General features: G+C 41.7%; 2 protein-coding genes across 3 annotated transcripts in view; one reads left to right on the forward strand and one right to left on the reverse strand.

Moving 5' to 3' along the window:
- Positions 1–671: 671 nt before the first annotated feature.
- BPNT1 (3'(2'), 5'-bisphosphate nucleotidase 1) lies at positions 672–12,132 on the reverse strand. 2 transcript variants are annotated; one of them, XM_079971225.1, is made up of 10 exons: positions 12,017–12,132; positions 11,235–11,334; positions 9,790–9,914; positions 7,649–7,753; positions 7,115–7,222; positions 6,387–6,435; positions 5,340–5,431; positions 3,817–4,014; positions 2,413–2,518; positions 672–1,466 (listed from the first exon to the last, which is right to left on the reverse strand). In XM_079971225.1, the coding sequence occupies exons 3-10, from the start codon at positions 9,907–9,909 to the stop codon at positions 1,318–1,320; spliced, it is 927 nt and encodes a 308-aa protein (XP_079827351.1). In that variant the 5' UTR covers positions 9,910–9,914; positions 11,235–11,334; positions 12,017–12,132; the 3' UTR covers positions 672–1,317. The 2 variants fall into 2 exon arrangements, with proteins under 2 accessions (XP_079827351.1, XP_079827352.1); XM_079971226.1 differs by having other exon boundaries at positions 12,021–12,114.
- A 1,457-nt stretch (positions 12,133–13,589) lies between these two features.
- IARS2 (isoleucyl-tRNA synthetase 2, mitochondrial) overlaps positions 13,590–15,081 on the forward strand; it is a 37,991-nt gene continuing 36,499 nt past the window's right edge. The window contains exon 1 of the mRNA XM_079969191.1: positions 13,590–13,837. Coding sequence (XP_079825317.1) covers positions 13,631–13,837 — 207 coding nt within the window. The 5' untranslated portion in view covers positions 13,590–13,630. The remainder of the gene's footprint in view (positions 13,838–15,081) is intronic.

Raw genomic sequence — 15,081 nt, forward strand, 5'->3', positions numbered from 1 at the left:
GCCTAGGTGGACATGCCTCATCATCACTCTTTTAGATTATTGAACGTTTCCCTAATGAACAAGAACCTGTCATAATACTGCTAAATAAAATACAATTAGAACACTAAAAATACTAGGATTTAAGTGGCTTCTTCCTCTATGCCTACTTAATTGGGTCTTACCTTGCTTATTGACCTTCCATATGATTTAAGCAATGACACAAACTAGAAAGTGGGAAATCTGGGATAATTTGTACAAAAGGTGTGATTTCCAACTTTTGAGGTGTTGCAGTGAGAATTCTGCCTGGAGCTGTAACACAAGCTAAACACATCAATTGTGATCCAGACTCCTTTGTACAGAGGGGATACTTATTTTACACGAGAAGGGAAATTTTGGTGGATTAAACTCCTTCTCTTCCTGTACTGCAGTCTTGATCCAAATTGTTTCCCAATCTCCCCTAGGCTGCTTCTAATGAAATAAAAATACTTCCTGGTTTGTTAAACCTATATTCCACGATATACAAACCAGAAAACGATGAGTAAGGGCTTCCTACAAAATAAGAAGACAAACCAGTTTCCAGAGTCAAGCTGTGTGTGCAATGAGGAATGGGGAGAGAAGAAGAGAGAGCATCAAGGGGGCATCATGTCCCATTTCTGAGTCCAGTGTTAATTCCAAACAGACCATAAGACACATTTAAGAAATGGTAAATATCATTTAATTTTCACAGTCATTTTAATCCACTCAAGACACATTGTGCTTTCAGTGTATAAAAGCTGAAATACATTTGTCTATAGCCTCTTCATACGTGAATTGAACAAAGGGGGCATCATATTGCTGGTCAAGCATTGTATGGATGTTTGCACTCAAGAAGCCTAGCATAAACAGTAGGCAAGCGGTGTAGCCCTGCTCCCCAGTCATCACATGAGACCCACCCCCTTGAGTGAGTCACTTGTGAACAGGGTTTATAAACAGAGGTGATTTATTTTGCACCATTAAATATAATGGTACTTATAGTTTTTTGCTCTCAAGTTATCAAGGAAATGTGATTGTGTAAAGATTTGATTATTCAACAGGAATGTGTATAGATTAATAACAATAAACACAGTAATGGGGCAATATAACATTTTAGAACTATGCTAAGTGAAGTAACCTACTGTTCCAAATGAAAACCAAATTTAATGCCTGTTGTAACCTATGGTTGGCAGGGAGAGGAAATTACTAAACACTGTGGCAGAATGAAACTTTGATCCAGTTCCATAAGCCATTACCAATTCCAGCTAAGAATAATAATAGCTGAAGCTCCTTCCCAATCAAGTGGAATGCACCATGCTTTGAATTTTAAGGCACAAGAGCTTGTTTAACTGTCTCAGGAACTCGACTGGCATAATAGTCATGGTTTTTCAAAGCAGCAAGGACACCTCCTGAATTCATATGCTTGACGTCTTTGTTATAACAAAAGAAATTGCCATGAATATCAGTGAGCTTGCCTGAAAGAAAAAGAAGAGGTTAGCCTTTAAACAGAGCAGCTCTATTTCTACAAAGGAAGGGGATTGTAGAAACATAGTAAGTTGCCTTATACCAGTTCAGACCATTAGTCAATTTAACTCAGTATTGTCTACTCTGACTGGAAGCAGCTCTCCATGGTTTTAGACAGAAGTCTCTCCCAGCCATACCTGGAAGTGCCAGGGATTTAACTTTGGATGTTTTGCATACAAAGCAGATCTTCTACCACTGAAGTATGGCTCTTCCAAGGTTATTTGGTAAAGGAACTGAACTCTCCTTTTCCATACCTTGGTTATCTAAATTTATTTCCCTCCATTACATAATCCCATTTTAGCATAATGGGTAATTCATTTATTTAATTGATTTATAATCAACTCTTTAAGAGAAATCTCGACAAAGTAGCTCACAAGCATACACTCCAAATATTATAGATACTGAAAAACATTGAAATATTCATATGCATGATTATCCCAGTAACAAAAGCCAGAAAAAAACCTAACCACAAAATATAACTGGCCTATAACTCAGCAATATAGTTGCTATGTCAAGGAAACTCAGTAGCCACAGAGAAGAATTTAGCACATAGGTCTTCCTGTACGTGCAACTGGTTTCATCAAATGTTTCAACTAACAATTGAAAGAACTGGAATGACTGCAAAGGTTTTGTATCCTTGCTTGCTTATTTATTTGCACTTGAGAAGATATGCCAACAAATGTGAGTGTAAATGAAATCATAATTTTAATACTACCTCATATAAAAATTGCATGGTAAAACAACCCAAAATAGAAAGGCAGTTTTAGGTTATTATCTAATATATATGTGTACACAGACACACATACTGTGTTATCATACATAGACAACATTACAAAATGTAGAGCAGCATCTGAAAACCTTTTTGTTTCATTTATTCCAGGGTATCTATTGACTCACCTCCTACAGCATGCAAAATAGCTTCTGGTGCACATGTGTCCCACTTCTTGCAACCAGGGCTGGCAAATACATAAGCAGATGCCTTGCCTTCCACAAGTTGAATGATCTGTCATGAACAAAGTTACAGTCACCATGTAGGCAATTGCATTTACAGGCAAACTCTCCCTGTATGAGTTTGGATGATCAAATTTCAACTTAATAAGGCAAGATGGACCAAGGCTTTGGCCCATTAACACAGTCCCTTCACTCCTCCCTTGGTGTGAACCAACCAACCAAGTCGTCTTTCATTAAATGTAGCTTCTTATTTCATTCAAAGTGAGTATCTATTTATAGTTACTACTAACACTTTTGAAATAAGGCAACACATTAAACCAAAGTTTGAAATCATTTCAAAACCACGGTTCCTTCCAAAGCTGTTAAACATCATTCCTGGTTAGCATAGAACAGTTACTATAGTTAAGGGAAGATGATGTTCTGCATGTGGAAAAATGCTTCATCACAACACCCTGAACATCTTTACAATGAGTAGGGCAGCACAGTTTTCAGTTGGTGGTGATTAACTATGTACACTATGCATCTGTAGCAACCAGCTTCTGTGGAGGCAGAGTTCTATACATTTTTGATTCAGTGAAGCTATCCCAATATTTCAGTGGTCATTTTTACATAGTGAACAATTTATCTGAAATTCAGGAGAAATTACCCTCCTCCACAGGGAATGGTTGACGGGTCGGTTGAAGTTGCTTCATTTGCCCATGAAAGCCCAAACTCCATTGCTTGAAAACAACAACAAACCTATGACTTAGTCATAAGGTGTTTTCGGTTTTTTAATGTGCAAACCCCCTAAAAGCACTAGAAGGAGGCAGAGCATTTTGAAGGCCACTTCCTAAATTATCTCCGTCCTATCAAGGATTAGTATGTCTCAAAGTCCCATCAGAAGCTAAAACAATTCACATTTCTTCCTAACACTTGCATATCCCACCCTATAACGTGAGAAGAGGTTTAGTTTAGCAGTGAAAGGGAAGCAACAGTGGCACCCTACTGACAGTGGGAGAGATGGAGTCAAGTGGCAACAAGGTCAGGTGAGCTCTAGGTTGGTGGCAGACCTGCAGGTGTATACACACCTGCAAGCCTGCCAGTGGCAATTGGAGATCCCTCTCTGCAACCTCACCTTGCCCATCCTCTCTGCAACCTCACCTTGCCCATCCCTTGTCACAGGAAGCAGCAGCACTGCCAGCAGCATGAAGAAATTGCTACCACTACAGCTGACGGCTTAATCCATGTACTCATTCTCATGGAAAGGATGTTCTGCAGTACAGCTCACAAAGAGCAATCGTATTTTTTGGTCCTAATCTTTTTTTAAAAAACATTATCTTTCTAAAAATTGAAACAAAATTATCTCCACACCTTATTTCCTGCACCACCAACTCTCACCACATGATCAGGGTTCATGGCACTAATGCAATCATTGACCAGCTTGCTGCTGTGTGACCGTGTGGTGGTGATAATATGTTTCCCAGCTGGAGCCTCCTTCAGCTGAAATCCAAAGGCACCCAAACCTAGGACTCCCCAGATTGTCCTGCCCAGGACTGCATCTGCACCTGCCTGCGAAAAAGGCACAAAAAGTTCAGACACTGCAATGATGCCTTTCGTCGTAAACTACGGTTTTAAAAAGAAAGTAACGCAGATGATCGCTGGAAGTACTGCACTTATGCTGTGGAAAGAAAACAAAACTTATTTAACAGCATTACTCTTATTTTGCCTATTTTTTCCATTAACACACGAGTTCCATCCCTGGTAGGGATTGTATTTTTATGATTAGTGAAGAAATAGAGTCAGGACTCTGTGATTCTTTTCCTGAGTTACAGCAGTATGAGGTCTACTTTTGCCCTATAATAACATATAACGTCTCAGAACACTTCGTAAGATAATATTACTTCCTCCAAAACTCCCTAAAGGGGAAATAGAATCCCACTAATGATACTAAGTCAACTGTTTCGCTTTCTGATATACAATATTTGCTTTCCCAAACATTTTATCTTTGACTGCAGTCATTGTACCATCAAGCTCACTTACTCAATTACCTTTATAATTTAGTGATTTTTCCTCCATGTAAATGAGACAAAGCTCCAGGTTTTACCCAGACTGTTAAGTACAGCAGCTCTATCCCCATCATCCATAGGAAGTCATCTCTGCACAGTATCCAGAAATATTTCCAGCCTTCAAGCCTAATCTCAGCAGACCACAGCATATGGTGCGTTACTTTATAACGAAACAACTCAAGAATTCCTGATGTTATACCGGTATATGAAAAGTTTCCCCTGACTCTACAACAAGATTGCAGATAAGCCCTGATTGTGGGCATAGCATTTGCCTAGTGGGATTTAGTAAGAAAGAGTTGATCCTTTCCTTAGAAATAATTCTTTGCCTAATTTTGTGCACTTTCTTTTATCTATACATACACCACTGTTATATGCACCCCATTATCCAGCAGCAGCTAGGGGAATCAGGCAATTTGTTTGATAAAGGTAAAGGTAAAGGTACCCCTGCCCGTACGGGCCAGTCTTGACAGACTCTGGGGTTGTGCGCCCATCTCACTTAAGAGGCCAGGGGCCAGCGCTGTCCGGAGACACTTCCGGGTCACGTGGCCAGCGTGACATCGCTGCTCTGGCGAGCCAGAGCCGCACACGGAAACGCCGTTTACCTTCCCGCTGGTAAGCGGTCCCTATTTATCTACTTGCACCCGGAGGTGCTTTCGAACTGCTAGGTTGGCAGGCGCTGGGACCGAGCAGCGGGAGCGCACCCCGCCGCAGGGATTCGAACCGCCGACCTTTCGATCGGCAAGCCCTAGGCGCTGAGGCTTTAACCCACAGCGCCACCTGCGTCCCTAATTTGTTTGATACTTTTCAGCAAATCAAGGCATCTCCTACCTCGTAGTTATAATAGGGTTGGTTAATGACTCCTGCTATTGCTTTTCCTCCATAAGCAATTCCGATAAGAACTGTCACATGATCAAGAAGTCCTGAAAGAGTGAATAAAGAGTTGTAGCTTGAAACGTCTTCTAACTTTTGTCATCTGTGTCATCTCAGATCATATCAAGCATTTTTCTCAGCATAGGGTTAGACCAAGCATAACCAGGGTGGTGGTCCCCAAGTGTTGAGAGGAAAAACTCCTATCACCCATTACCCAAGTTATACGGGGCCCTTGGGAGTGGGAGTCAAGCAACACCCCGAGAGCACAATTTGGGCCACCCCCCAAGTTAGATTTACAGTTTCAGAATATTTAGAACATTATAATAGAAATTTGCTGCATGTATATTTATTATATTACATTTATATCCCACCTTTCATAAATGATGAAATTCAAGATGGTGAATATATTGTTCTCAGGCACTCTCCTAACCAGACATTGCTGCACCTGCTTATATTGAGCAAGTTTCCTGCACCTTGTCTCTTTATTTCTTATGTACTGGTATCTTATTGTATTACACTCAAAGGCCGCCAACTCTAAACAAGCAAGAGGTGCTGGCTATCACTCATTAAAATAATGATTCACTAAAATCAAGATTCATTTTAAAAAGGAAGAGCTAAGACAGGCTCAAATTCTCACAACATAACTTGGAAGAAATAGGGATTCCCTGAATGTGGCTAGCAATTGACAGTACAATCTATACATGTCTACTCAGAAGTAAGTCACATTGAGTTCAGTGGAACTAACTTCCAGATGAAGGGGAGATAGGACTGTAGGCTTAGTCAATTAACAAAGAATGAATAATCACCCAGCTGATTTGGTTTCACAGTCCAATTTCTATTATCAAACCCAATCTTCTACAGCTTTTTCAGGTAATGGTGACCTCTACCTGTCCAGTTATCGCTGGTAAATGTCACACATTAACTCAATATGACTTTGGCATTGTGCTTATTAAAACAAAAGCGCATACTCAATGCAAATGCTTTTTTAAAAAAGAAAAAGCAAACCTTCTGTGTATTCTTTGGTTCCATCCAGAGGGTCGACCCATACAACAAGCTTTGAAAGGAAACAAAATGAAGGATAGTATCAAGCAGAGATACAGACCTGATATCAAAAGCATTGCTACCAAGAAAGAAGAAGAAAATAAACTGTGAAGTGCATCTTCACCTGGAGCAACTACAAATTGCCTCATCACTGCTGAATAAGTTCGGCCACCCCACTCCCTTATCTCCCCTTGGTCAATGCACATCTCATAGAAGTGTGATCTGGCATGTGAAGGAAAGATCGCTGAGCTGTCAAACGTATGCAGCCGAACTCCAGACTGCAAATTAGAAATCTTTTTATGGTTAAGGATTAATGTTAGTTTTAGTTTATCCAAATGTCTTTCTTCACACAGTCAGAAATCCCAAACCAATTTACAAAACCAATGACATATTAAATGTATTGTACAATAAAAGAGATTTTACAACAGTACAAATACCCTAGAATGACTCGCCCAGAAAAGTCATCTAACAATATAAAACAAACCATCCCACCTGTGTAAGAACACACACCCAAAAACAGTCACCAAAAGCCAGACTCCTAGTGCTATCCAAATGCCTGTAAGAATAAAAATGCAATCGCCTGGCCCAGGAAGGATAACAAAATTGACACCAGACAAACTTCCCTTGGGAAGTGTTCCATAACTGGGGTGACATCTAATTCAATAATTAGATGAACCTTTAGTTATTAGTACCTCTTCTTCTTTAATGTTAGTATACTGCTGTGGACAGGTTTTCTTCAAGATATCCTCACACTGGCCATTCTCAAGTAACTCTTCATCTACATCTTCAGAGGGAAGATCCTGATGTAAAAAGGAGAGAGAGATACACAGTTAAGGTTAATAATACTGAGACCGGTACATAAGTATTTGCCGGTTCACCATGCATAAACCTACGTAATAATGGGTAACATGAGAAAGAAATGGTGGTGTGTGTGTGGATTGACAAATCTCTCTCTTTGGGGCTTAAAAAATTATAAGCTATGAAGAGGCAGCAATAAGAAAAAAAACTGAGGACATTTTATTTGCTTTTTACTAATAGTCTCAATTAATCAATTGCTGCTTTTATCAATTGCTGTTGGTGTATTGCTGCTGCTCGTTTTCAAGTGGATTGTGGTTCTATTGCTGTTCTATTGCATTTTTATACATTTTTGTACACCACAGTTGTGCCCTACAAAGTATCAAACCAGACAAGCCTGAACAGCACATGCTGGATTTTAGTGTCCTCACCTCTTCACCGATGATCGTGAGCTTAGGAAACTTTCGTGCCAAAGAGGAACAAATGCTCATCTGCACCAGCCGGTCAGCCTTGGTCTGCAGGTCATTAGCTCCTGACTGTTCAGATAGAATAGAATAGATAGAATAGGTTGACAGTCAAAGCTATGATGTGGCCCAAACAGAATACTAACTTCTTTCCTTTCCCCAGTGAAGATATACTAACAGCCTTGCAAATACATTTCTCAGCTTGTAAACTATGACAAGAGGCCGTGGTAATCTTGTGAATCTGTGAGGTTCTATGGCCCAGCAAATCTTTCCATGTTCCAACAGAGGGAAGGTGCCTTTTTTCGTGGAATGCTTTAGACTTAGATAAGTTTGCATGTTTGCATATCTAACTAGCAGTCATCTAATGAATGTTTCAAGCACTATAAAATATATTTATAAATAAATTTCCAAATAAGGTACTCATTTTTATATTCCTGAAACAGATGTTCCCTTTAACCACCAACTCATACCGAACATGTTTTCTCTTTCTTTCTTTTTCTTTCTTTTCATACTGAACATGTTTTCTAGGACTTGCCGATATCAGAAGGTTGGCAGTTCGAATCCCCGTGACAGGGTGAGCTCCCGTTGCTCAGTCCCTGCTCCTGCCAACCTAGCAGTTCGAAAGCACATCAAAGTGCAAGTAGATAAATAGGTACCACTCTGGCAGGAAGGTGAACGACGTTTCTGTGCGCTGCTCTGGTTCGCCAGAAGTGGCTTAGTCATGCTGGCCACATGACCCGGAAGCTGTACGCCGGCTCACTCAGCCAGTAAAGCGAGACAAGCGCCGCAACCCCAGAGTCGGCCACAACTGGACCTAATGGTCAGGGGTCCCTTTACCTTTATTATTTTTATTTTTAAAATGTAAAAATTGTATTTTATGTAAAGAAGTTTTTGTTAAGGTGCAATAAAAGGTAGATCAGAGTTAGACTCCACGCCTTGAAACAAGATGCAGAAACTTAGGCATTCATAAGCACCATCATGGTGCGGTGGTTGGAGTGTTGGACTAGGCTGGGGAGACCCAGGTTCCAATCCCCACTCAGCCATTAAGTTCACTGCATCACTGTGTGAGCCAGTAACCATCTTTCTACTTAACTGACCTCACAGAGTTGTTGTGAAGATAAAGTGGGGAAAGAACTAGTTATGCCACCTTGAGCTCCTTGAAGTAAAGACAGGATATACATGATGATAAATAAAACACCAGTCACAATGTCCAGCACATAAAGAAGACTTCTACAGAGGGCCATCCAGCTCAATATTATCAAGATTGACTGGCAGTGGGTCTCCATGGCTTCATACAAGGATGTCTCCCAGCCCTACCAGAAGATAGTGGGGTCAAACCTGGGACCTTCCGCATGAACAACATAATGCTCTACTAGTGAGCTATGGCTGTTCTGCAGAGAGAAAACATGTGTGCAAAAAAATCACAAACACCACAGTGAAGAATCTCTTTTAATCGCTTTGATGGAATTGACAAGAAAGGGTCAATACTTGGGTTTTATCAGCTCTTGTATCCTAGATTATTGCCTATGGAATCCTGCAAATTTTTCAAAGCCTAGAATTTTAAAATGTCCCAGAAGCCTAAGAAAGCAGGCATCTGCAGAGTCTCTATACCAGGCATAGGCAAACTCGGCCCTCCAGATGTTTTTTGATACTACAATTCCCATCATCCCTGACCACTGCTCCTGTTAGCTAGGGATGATGGGAGTTGTAGTCCCAAAACATCTGGAGGGACGAGTTTGCCTATGCCTGCTCTATACTGTACTAGAATCTATAGGGATAGCCAGCAAAATGATTCAGAAAAAGAAAGCTGGCAGGTGGATTCACAGTAACGTGGGCCATGATTTCTGATTACAGTTCAGGCGACTAATGCATTTCCCAGCACCCCATCAATTGAAGTTGGCATGGCCTATCTGAAAATAGCAATTCAGAATAGGTCCCCACTGAATACTGAGAGGCTTGTTTCTGAGTTAAACACGCATAGAATTCTGCTACATGTTATACTGGGGTTGATCATTAATGCAATGCACACTTACCTAGGAGTAAGTCCCACTGGACTAAATTGGAACTTATTTCTGAGGAGGCATGCATAGGAGTGTGCTGACAGTTACCTTCTCAACTACGCCCAGATCTCCTCCGGCCATGACTTTTCTCACAATTGTTCCTGCCTTATTAGCGACAGAATATGCCGAGGCCACAAGACGCATCAATACAGTTGGACTGGAAGACATGCTTACTGCACAGAAGAAGGGATAAAAATCTTGTGAGTGCCACCGTCATCTCCCCAAACAAACACGTTACAAGCTTAGCACAAAAATATTCAGTGGGGAAAATGAATATTGCATTAGCAGTGGGCAACATATGCTGTATTTTTCTTTCAGAAATATTGTGAGGCACGACTCGCCCACCTAGAAATATTCTTTGCTCCTTCTGTGCCCCCTCAGAATTCTTTTCTGTTTCTGCCACTGTTGCCTTGATGTTGACTAAAGAAGAATGAAAGGGTGAGAAGATGAAATTCACATTTATCGCTCTGCCCACTTTTGCCTGTGGCCCTGCCCACCACTACCATGTGGCTTCTGAAAGCTTGCTGAGAGGCAAATGCAGCACTGAGGCTGAAAGGTTCACCATCCCTGAAATAAATAATCAGGTAAATAAATGATTTAGTAATGCCTTCATAGCACTGTGAAAAGGAAAGGCTAAATGTAAACTCCACAGAACATTTTATTGTGATTAGAAAAGGCAAGAATGTGCAAGCTTTAAACTAGTTTTATTATTACATAAAGATAAGTCTCCACAGACTCCCTTTGTTTGCTTTCCTCACTTATTCTCAGAGGTATTCATTACCTTTGATCCAGTTATGCAACTAACTGCTTTTCTACCTTTGGAAATTCCTTACCCAACTCATGTTACAATCTAACTCTTTTACATTTATTGCTAAACCTGCTCAAAAATATAGATATATATTGTCTTCTCTCCTCTTTTAAAAGAACCCCCCCCACACACACCCACACACAAATGACAGTGTGTCCTTCAACATTTGCATCGGAAGGTAAAAAGCTGCAGAGTTTAGCTAAAAGGGGCCTTTCTGGAAGTGATAGGCCACAATCCCATGATCCTTCAAGACAGAGGTGATGAACCTTTTTCAGACTGAGAGCCACAAATCCTTCTGGACAACCTTCCAATGGCCACATGCCAGTAGCGGACAGGGCCAGGGGCAAAACCTGAGTGGAACAACACCTGTAAATTTTACCTTTGTAGTTTACACATGCACACCTCTGTCCTCCATGCAGGAAATCAAGATGGATTATTCAATGACATACTCCAGCCAAGACAAGCACTCAAGGAGGGTGGAGAAGCAGGGCTGGTGAGAGGTGTGACTTGAAAAAATAAAGTGTGGCTGGGCAGAGGCTTAAGGGCCAGACAGAAAGGTACAGGAGGGTCACATCCCCACATAATCCTAACCCCACCTGCCTGGGCCTGAGGTTAAAAGTGCTTGTGCATACCCAACAGATCTTTCACCCACTGCAAGTGCAAAACACACAGTCTGAAACTCTACCTGTTTACTTTAAACACAGTCCAATTATGTTCAATGAGGTTTACTCCCAGATAAGGGTACACAGGGCTGCAATCTTCTGCTGGGGCGGTGAGAGGCAAACCTGAAATGATATTAAGCATGACAAAAGCCCTATTGTGGATATATCACAAAGTGCTTGGCAGATATATAACTTATGTGACTGATAGTATTATTCTGACCACTACACAAAGCTACACTTTTATCCTACATTAATTGATCTAGAATTCACATGTAGGATTTGCTTGACAGTGAAAATAGTAGAAATTTCACATTGATTTCTGTGGTTTCTTATGAACAAATAATAATGTTTTTAAAACATGCCATTCCGGGCCAGCCTAGGCAACATATACTAATGTTATATATTTGATGTTAGCCGCCCTGAGCCCGGTTTCGGCCGGTGTGGGCGCAATACAAATAAAAGTTTATTATTATTATTATTATTATTATTATTATTATTATTATTACTAGAGAGCGGCAAGGATCAACAGCAATTCCACGTCAGCTCATTACATTAATTTAATGTTAGGGAAAGCCCTGCCCATTCTAAAAGCCCAGCGAATTGCGCCTCGTTTTTCCCTGGAAGTTCAATGTGCTTCTCTCTCTTTCGCAATCGTGGAAATGCCTAGCGGGTGCAAATATCCCTCCCGTTGGTTCTCCGCCGCCCCATACGATCCCTGCAGCTGCTAAATAAATACTGGCACAAACATGACTATCTGTGATACGCATTAAAGAAGGTGAGGGAAATATGAAAAGTGCATGCCTACCTGCCTTTGCAACAGCAGCTCTCCAAGCACACCTGCAACACAACCTCCCAGCCCGAATGCTAAACCCTTCCGTGACTTCCCCCCTCTAAGCCGCCCGTTCTTTCTCCGCCTCGCCTACCAGCATCAGCTGGGTCCTAAAGCCCATTCTATCCATTTCCCGTACACGTTTCTTTGCGGGGCGGATAGGAAAATACTCTAGAATTCACGTAGGATTCGCATGACGGTGAAAAACAGGCATTGAAATAGTAGAAATTTCACGGTGATTTCTGTGGTTTCTGATGAACAAATAATGATGTTTTTAAGACATGCCATTTCTGGCCAGCCTAGGCAACTGTCTCAATCTACCGTACCTAACGGTAGGGCCAGCCCTGTATTGCTACCATGTCCTTAAGGAGGAAGAGCAACACATAAATAATATTAAATAAACTTACCATCCTAACTACAGAATAGTAGTGCGTAGATAAACAATCAAACTTACTTAGCTTACTTACTTACAAACTTACTTACCCAATCCTATATACTGGTGTACATTCCATTGAGTTCGATGGGGCTTACTCTCAAATAAATAAGAATAGGGTTGTAATCTGGGGTGTGTGAGAGAAAGCTTCTGGGTTATCTATTTACTCACTGTAGCAAATTGAGGTCAGATTGCAGAAACTCCTTAAACGGGCAGCGTCGACTATGTATGTGGTTTCTATTTAAAGGCAAACCTCTGAACTGTTCGACATTTTAGAGAGTATATTATATTGCTTCTGCATAATAACGCTTTAGTAAAAAGCAGCTTTCTTAAAGTCAATGCGGAGCGTCCAGACTTAAAGATCTATGGATGTTTTACCCATCAAAACGACGCCCCACTCAGTTCAGTACAAGTAATAAGTGAGTCGTGGATGGTGGATGGCGGATGGCAAACTTAGAGAATTCCACTGAGGCTTGCAAATAAATGTGCATAGGATCGGGGTTTTACGTTGAAAAGCATGTGCGATTCCTTTTAATTGTGGATTGTTTTCTGTTTTATAACTTTTCCTTTAAATGGGTAGCCCCTTTGAATTTCTTATGACAAATAGCCTTGATATAAGGTTTGTTTTCCCCCTCCTAAATGCAAAAATAAACACCGGCGGCAATATATCAGTCCTTGAAGTGCAAGGGGTGTTTTTTTGTGTGTGTGTGTGTGCGCGCGCGCGCGTCTGTTTTCTGTTTGTTGGGTTGCGGCTTCTCAAATAGCAAGGCAGCGTTGTGTGAAGCCTTTTTTGCTTACGACCTTTCCAGGGTGTCTTTGAAAACTTCAGCACGCTCTCTCCCCTTCCAGAGTCTGAAACATGCCACAAGCCGGTCTGTGCGATTTCCAGTCAAGAACTTTCTGCGTGGCTCATTAAAGCTCCGAAAGTTGGGCTTCATTTGCCTTTTTCAGCTGTTATTACACACCCGCAAGCAGCAAGCGGGAGGACCGACCTCTAGAGGGCGCTGGGCAATTCAAACCCCGCCCGGCCCGGCAGCACGCGAAAGAACGCGAAAAAGAAGCAAGAAGCCGTTTGAGATGTCCCTTTCCGGGCCCCGTTATACCCTCGCTGCTCGCCGTAGCAGGCCCGGAAGTGCCCATAGGGCAAAGTTAGGAAGATGTGGGCACTGCGGGCGCCGCCGCTGCTCCAGTCCTCTCAGCGTGCCTGGGGCTGGGCATGCAGGGCGGTGTCTGCGGGGCCCGGGAGGGCCCAGAAAGCGAGCCCAAACTCGAAATACCGCGAGACGGTCTTGCTGCCCCGAAGCGATTTCCCCGTCCACTTGCCCGGCCGGCTGCAGCCCGAAACGGAGTTGGAGATTCAGCAGGTAGAAGAAGGAAACGGGGGCGGCTGGGCGGAGATAGGGGGGCGCTTTTTTGAAAAAATACGCCCTCCCGCCCCCCAGTTGCAAACCAAATTGCGTAGTAGTGCAATCGACGCGCACGTTTTCGTTAGGACATGTCATGTCACTACGGGCGCTGGGGAAACCTGAGCATCCTCGGGGTCCTGGTGAAGGAGAAATCTGACACTTTCCTTCAATGCCGGATTTACGTATAAGTTAAACAAGCTATAGCTTAGGGCTCCATTCTCTTGGGGGCTCCCAAAAAATCAAAGGGGAAAAAACTGGATGTACATTTCCAAAATATAACATAAAAAACAAATAAAGTAAAATAAAAGCCTAATACAGCAACAGTGTGTTGTGCAGGCTCCTATGATGTAAGTAATGGACATATATTCAACACAAAAATATAGCATATACAGTATTCAACACAAAAAAAACAGCGACAATTTGTTGTTGACAAAGGACAGCTGGACATATAAAGGGCCCCGTTACCTTCTGTAGCTTAGGGCCTCATCAAACCTAAATCCAGCCCTGCTTTCCCCCCACTTTGAAGCTGCCAATGAAGTTTTCATAGCAAGAAGTTACTTGAGGTTCAAAAAAATAGTAGCTTCAGGAAGGCGATTTGTTGAGAGAGAGAGAGAGAAACGTTTCCTACCCATGCACCAAAGTGCTGAGACTCTCCTGTTATTCATGTAACAGAAATGTGCGTGTTAATTGTTTTCAAATGATTTCTTTGCTAGTTTGATTTTATTGGGACATACCAGAAGGTCAGATCCAACTAATATCAAGAATCTGCTTTTGCAATCCTCTACAGTCACAACTATTAGACTTCACCCCCTAAGAGGCACTCTGTTGTCTCCCAGGAAAGATGGATGCCAACCCACCAGCTTTTCCAATCAGCATCCCAGAAATTTATACGCATAATGCAAATTACATATAATGCAGTTTGAACATTTATTCCAATATGCTATCTTCATATGTAGTTGACAGATTAAACTAGTTTAATTGCAATCCCCTCATTCCAGGGAAACCTGTAAAGAAAGCTAAGATTGCCAAAAGTGGTTGGGGATCTCTAACAGAATTCAAAACACCCTTACCAAATTACAGTTCCTTGGGGGAGTTGTGATTGTTAAGCTCCACAGAATTTGAATTGTAATGCAGTAAAATACAATATAACAAGCAAAAGCAATTAATCACAATTAAAAATCAACCACAAATCCGCAGATACA

The sequence above is a fragment of the Podarcis cretensis genome (assembly GCF_951804945.1).
Source record: "Podarcis cretensis genome assembly, chromosome: 3".
NCBI lineage: Eukaryota > Metazoa > Chordata > Lepidosauria > Squamata > Lacertidae > Podarcis > Podarcis cretensis.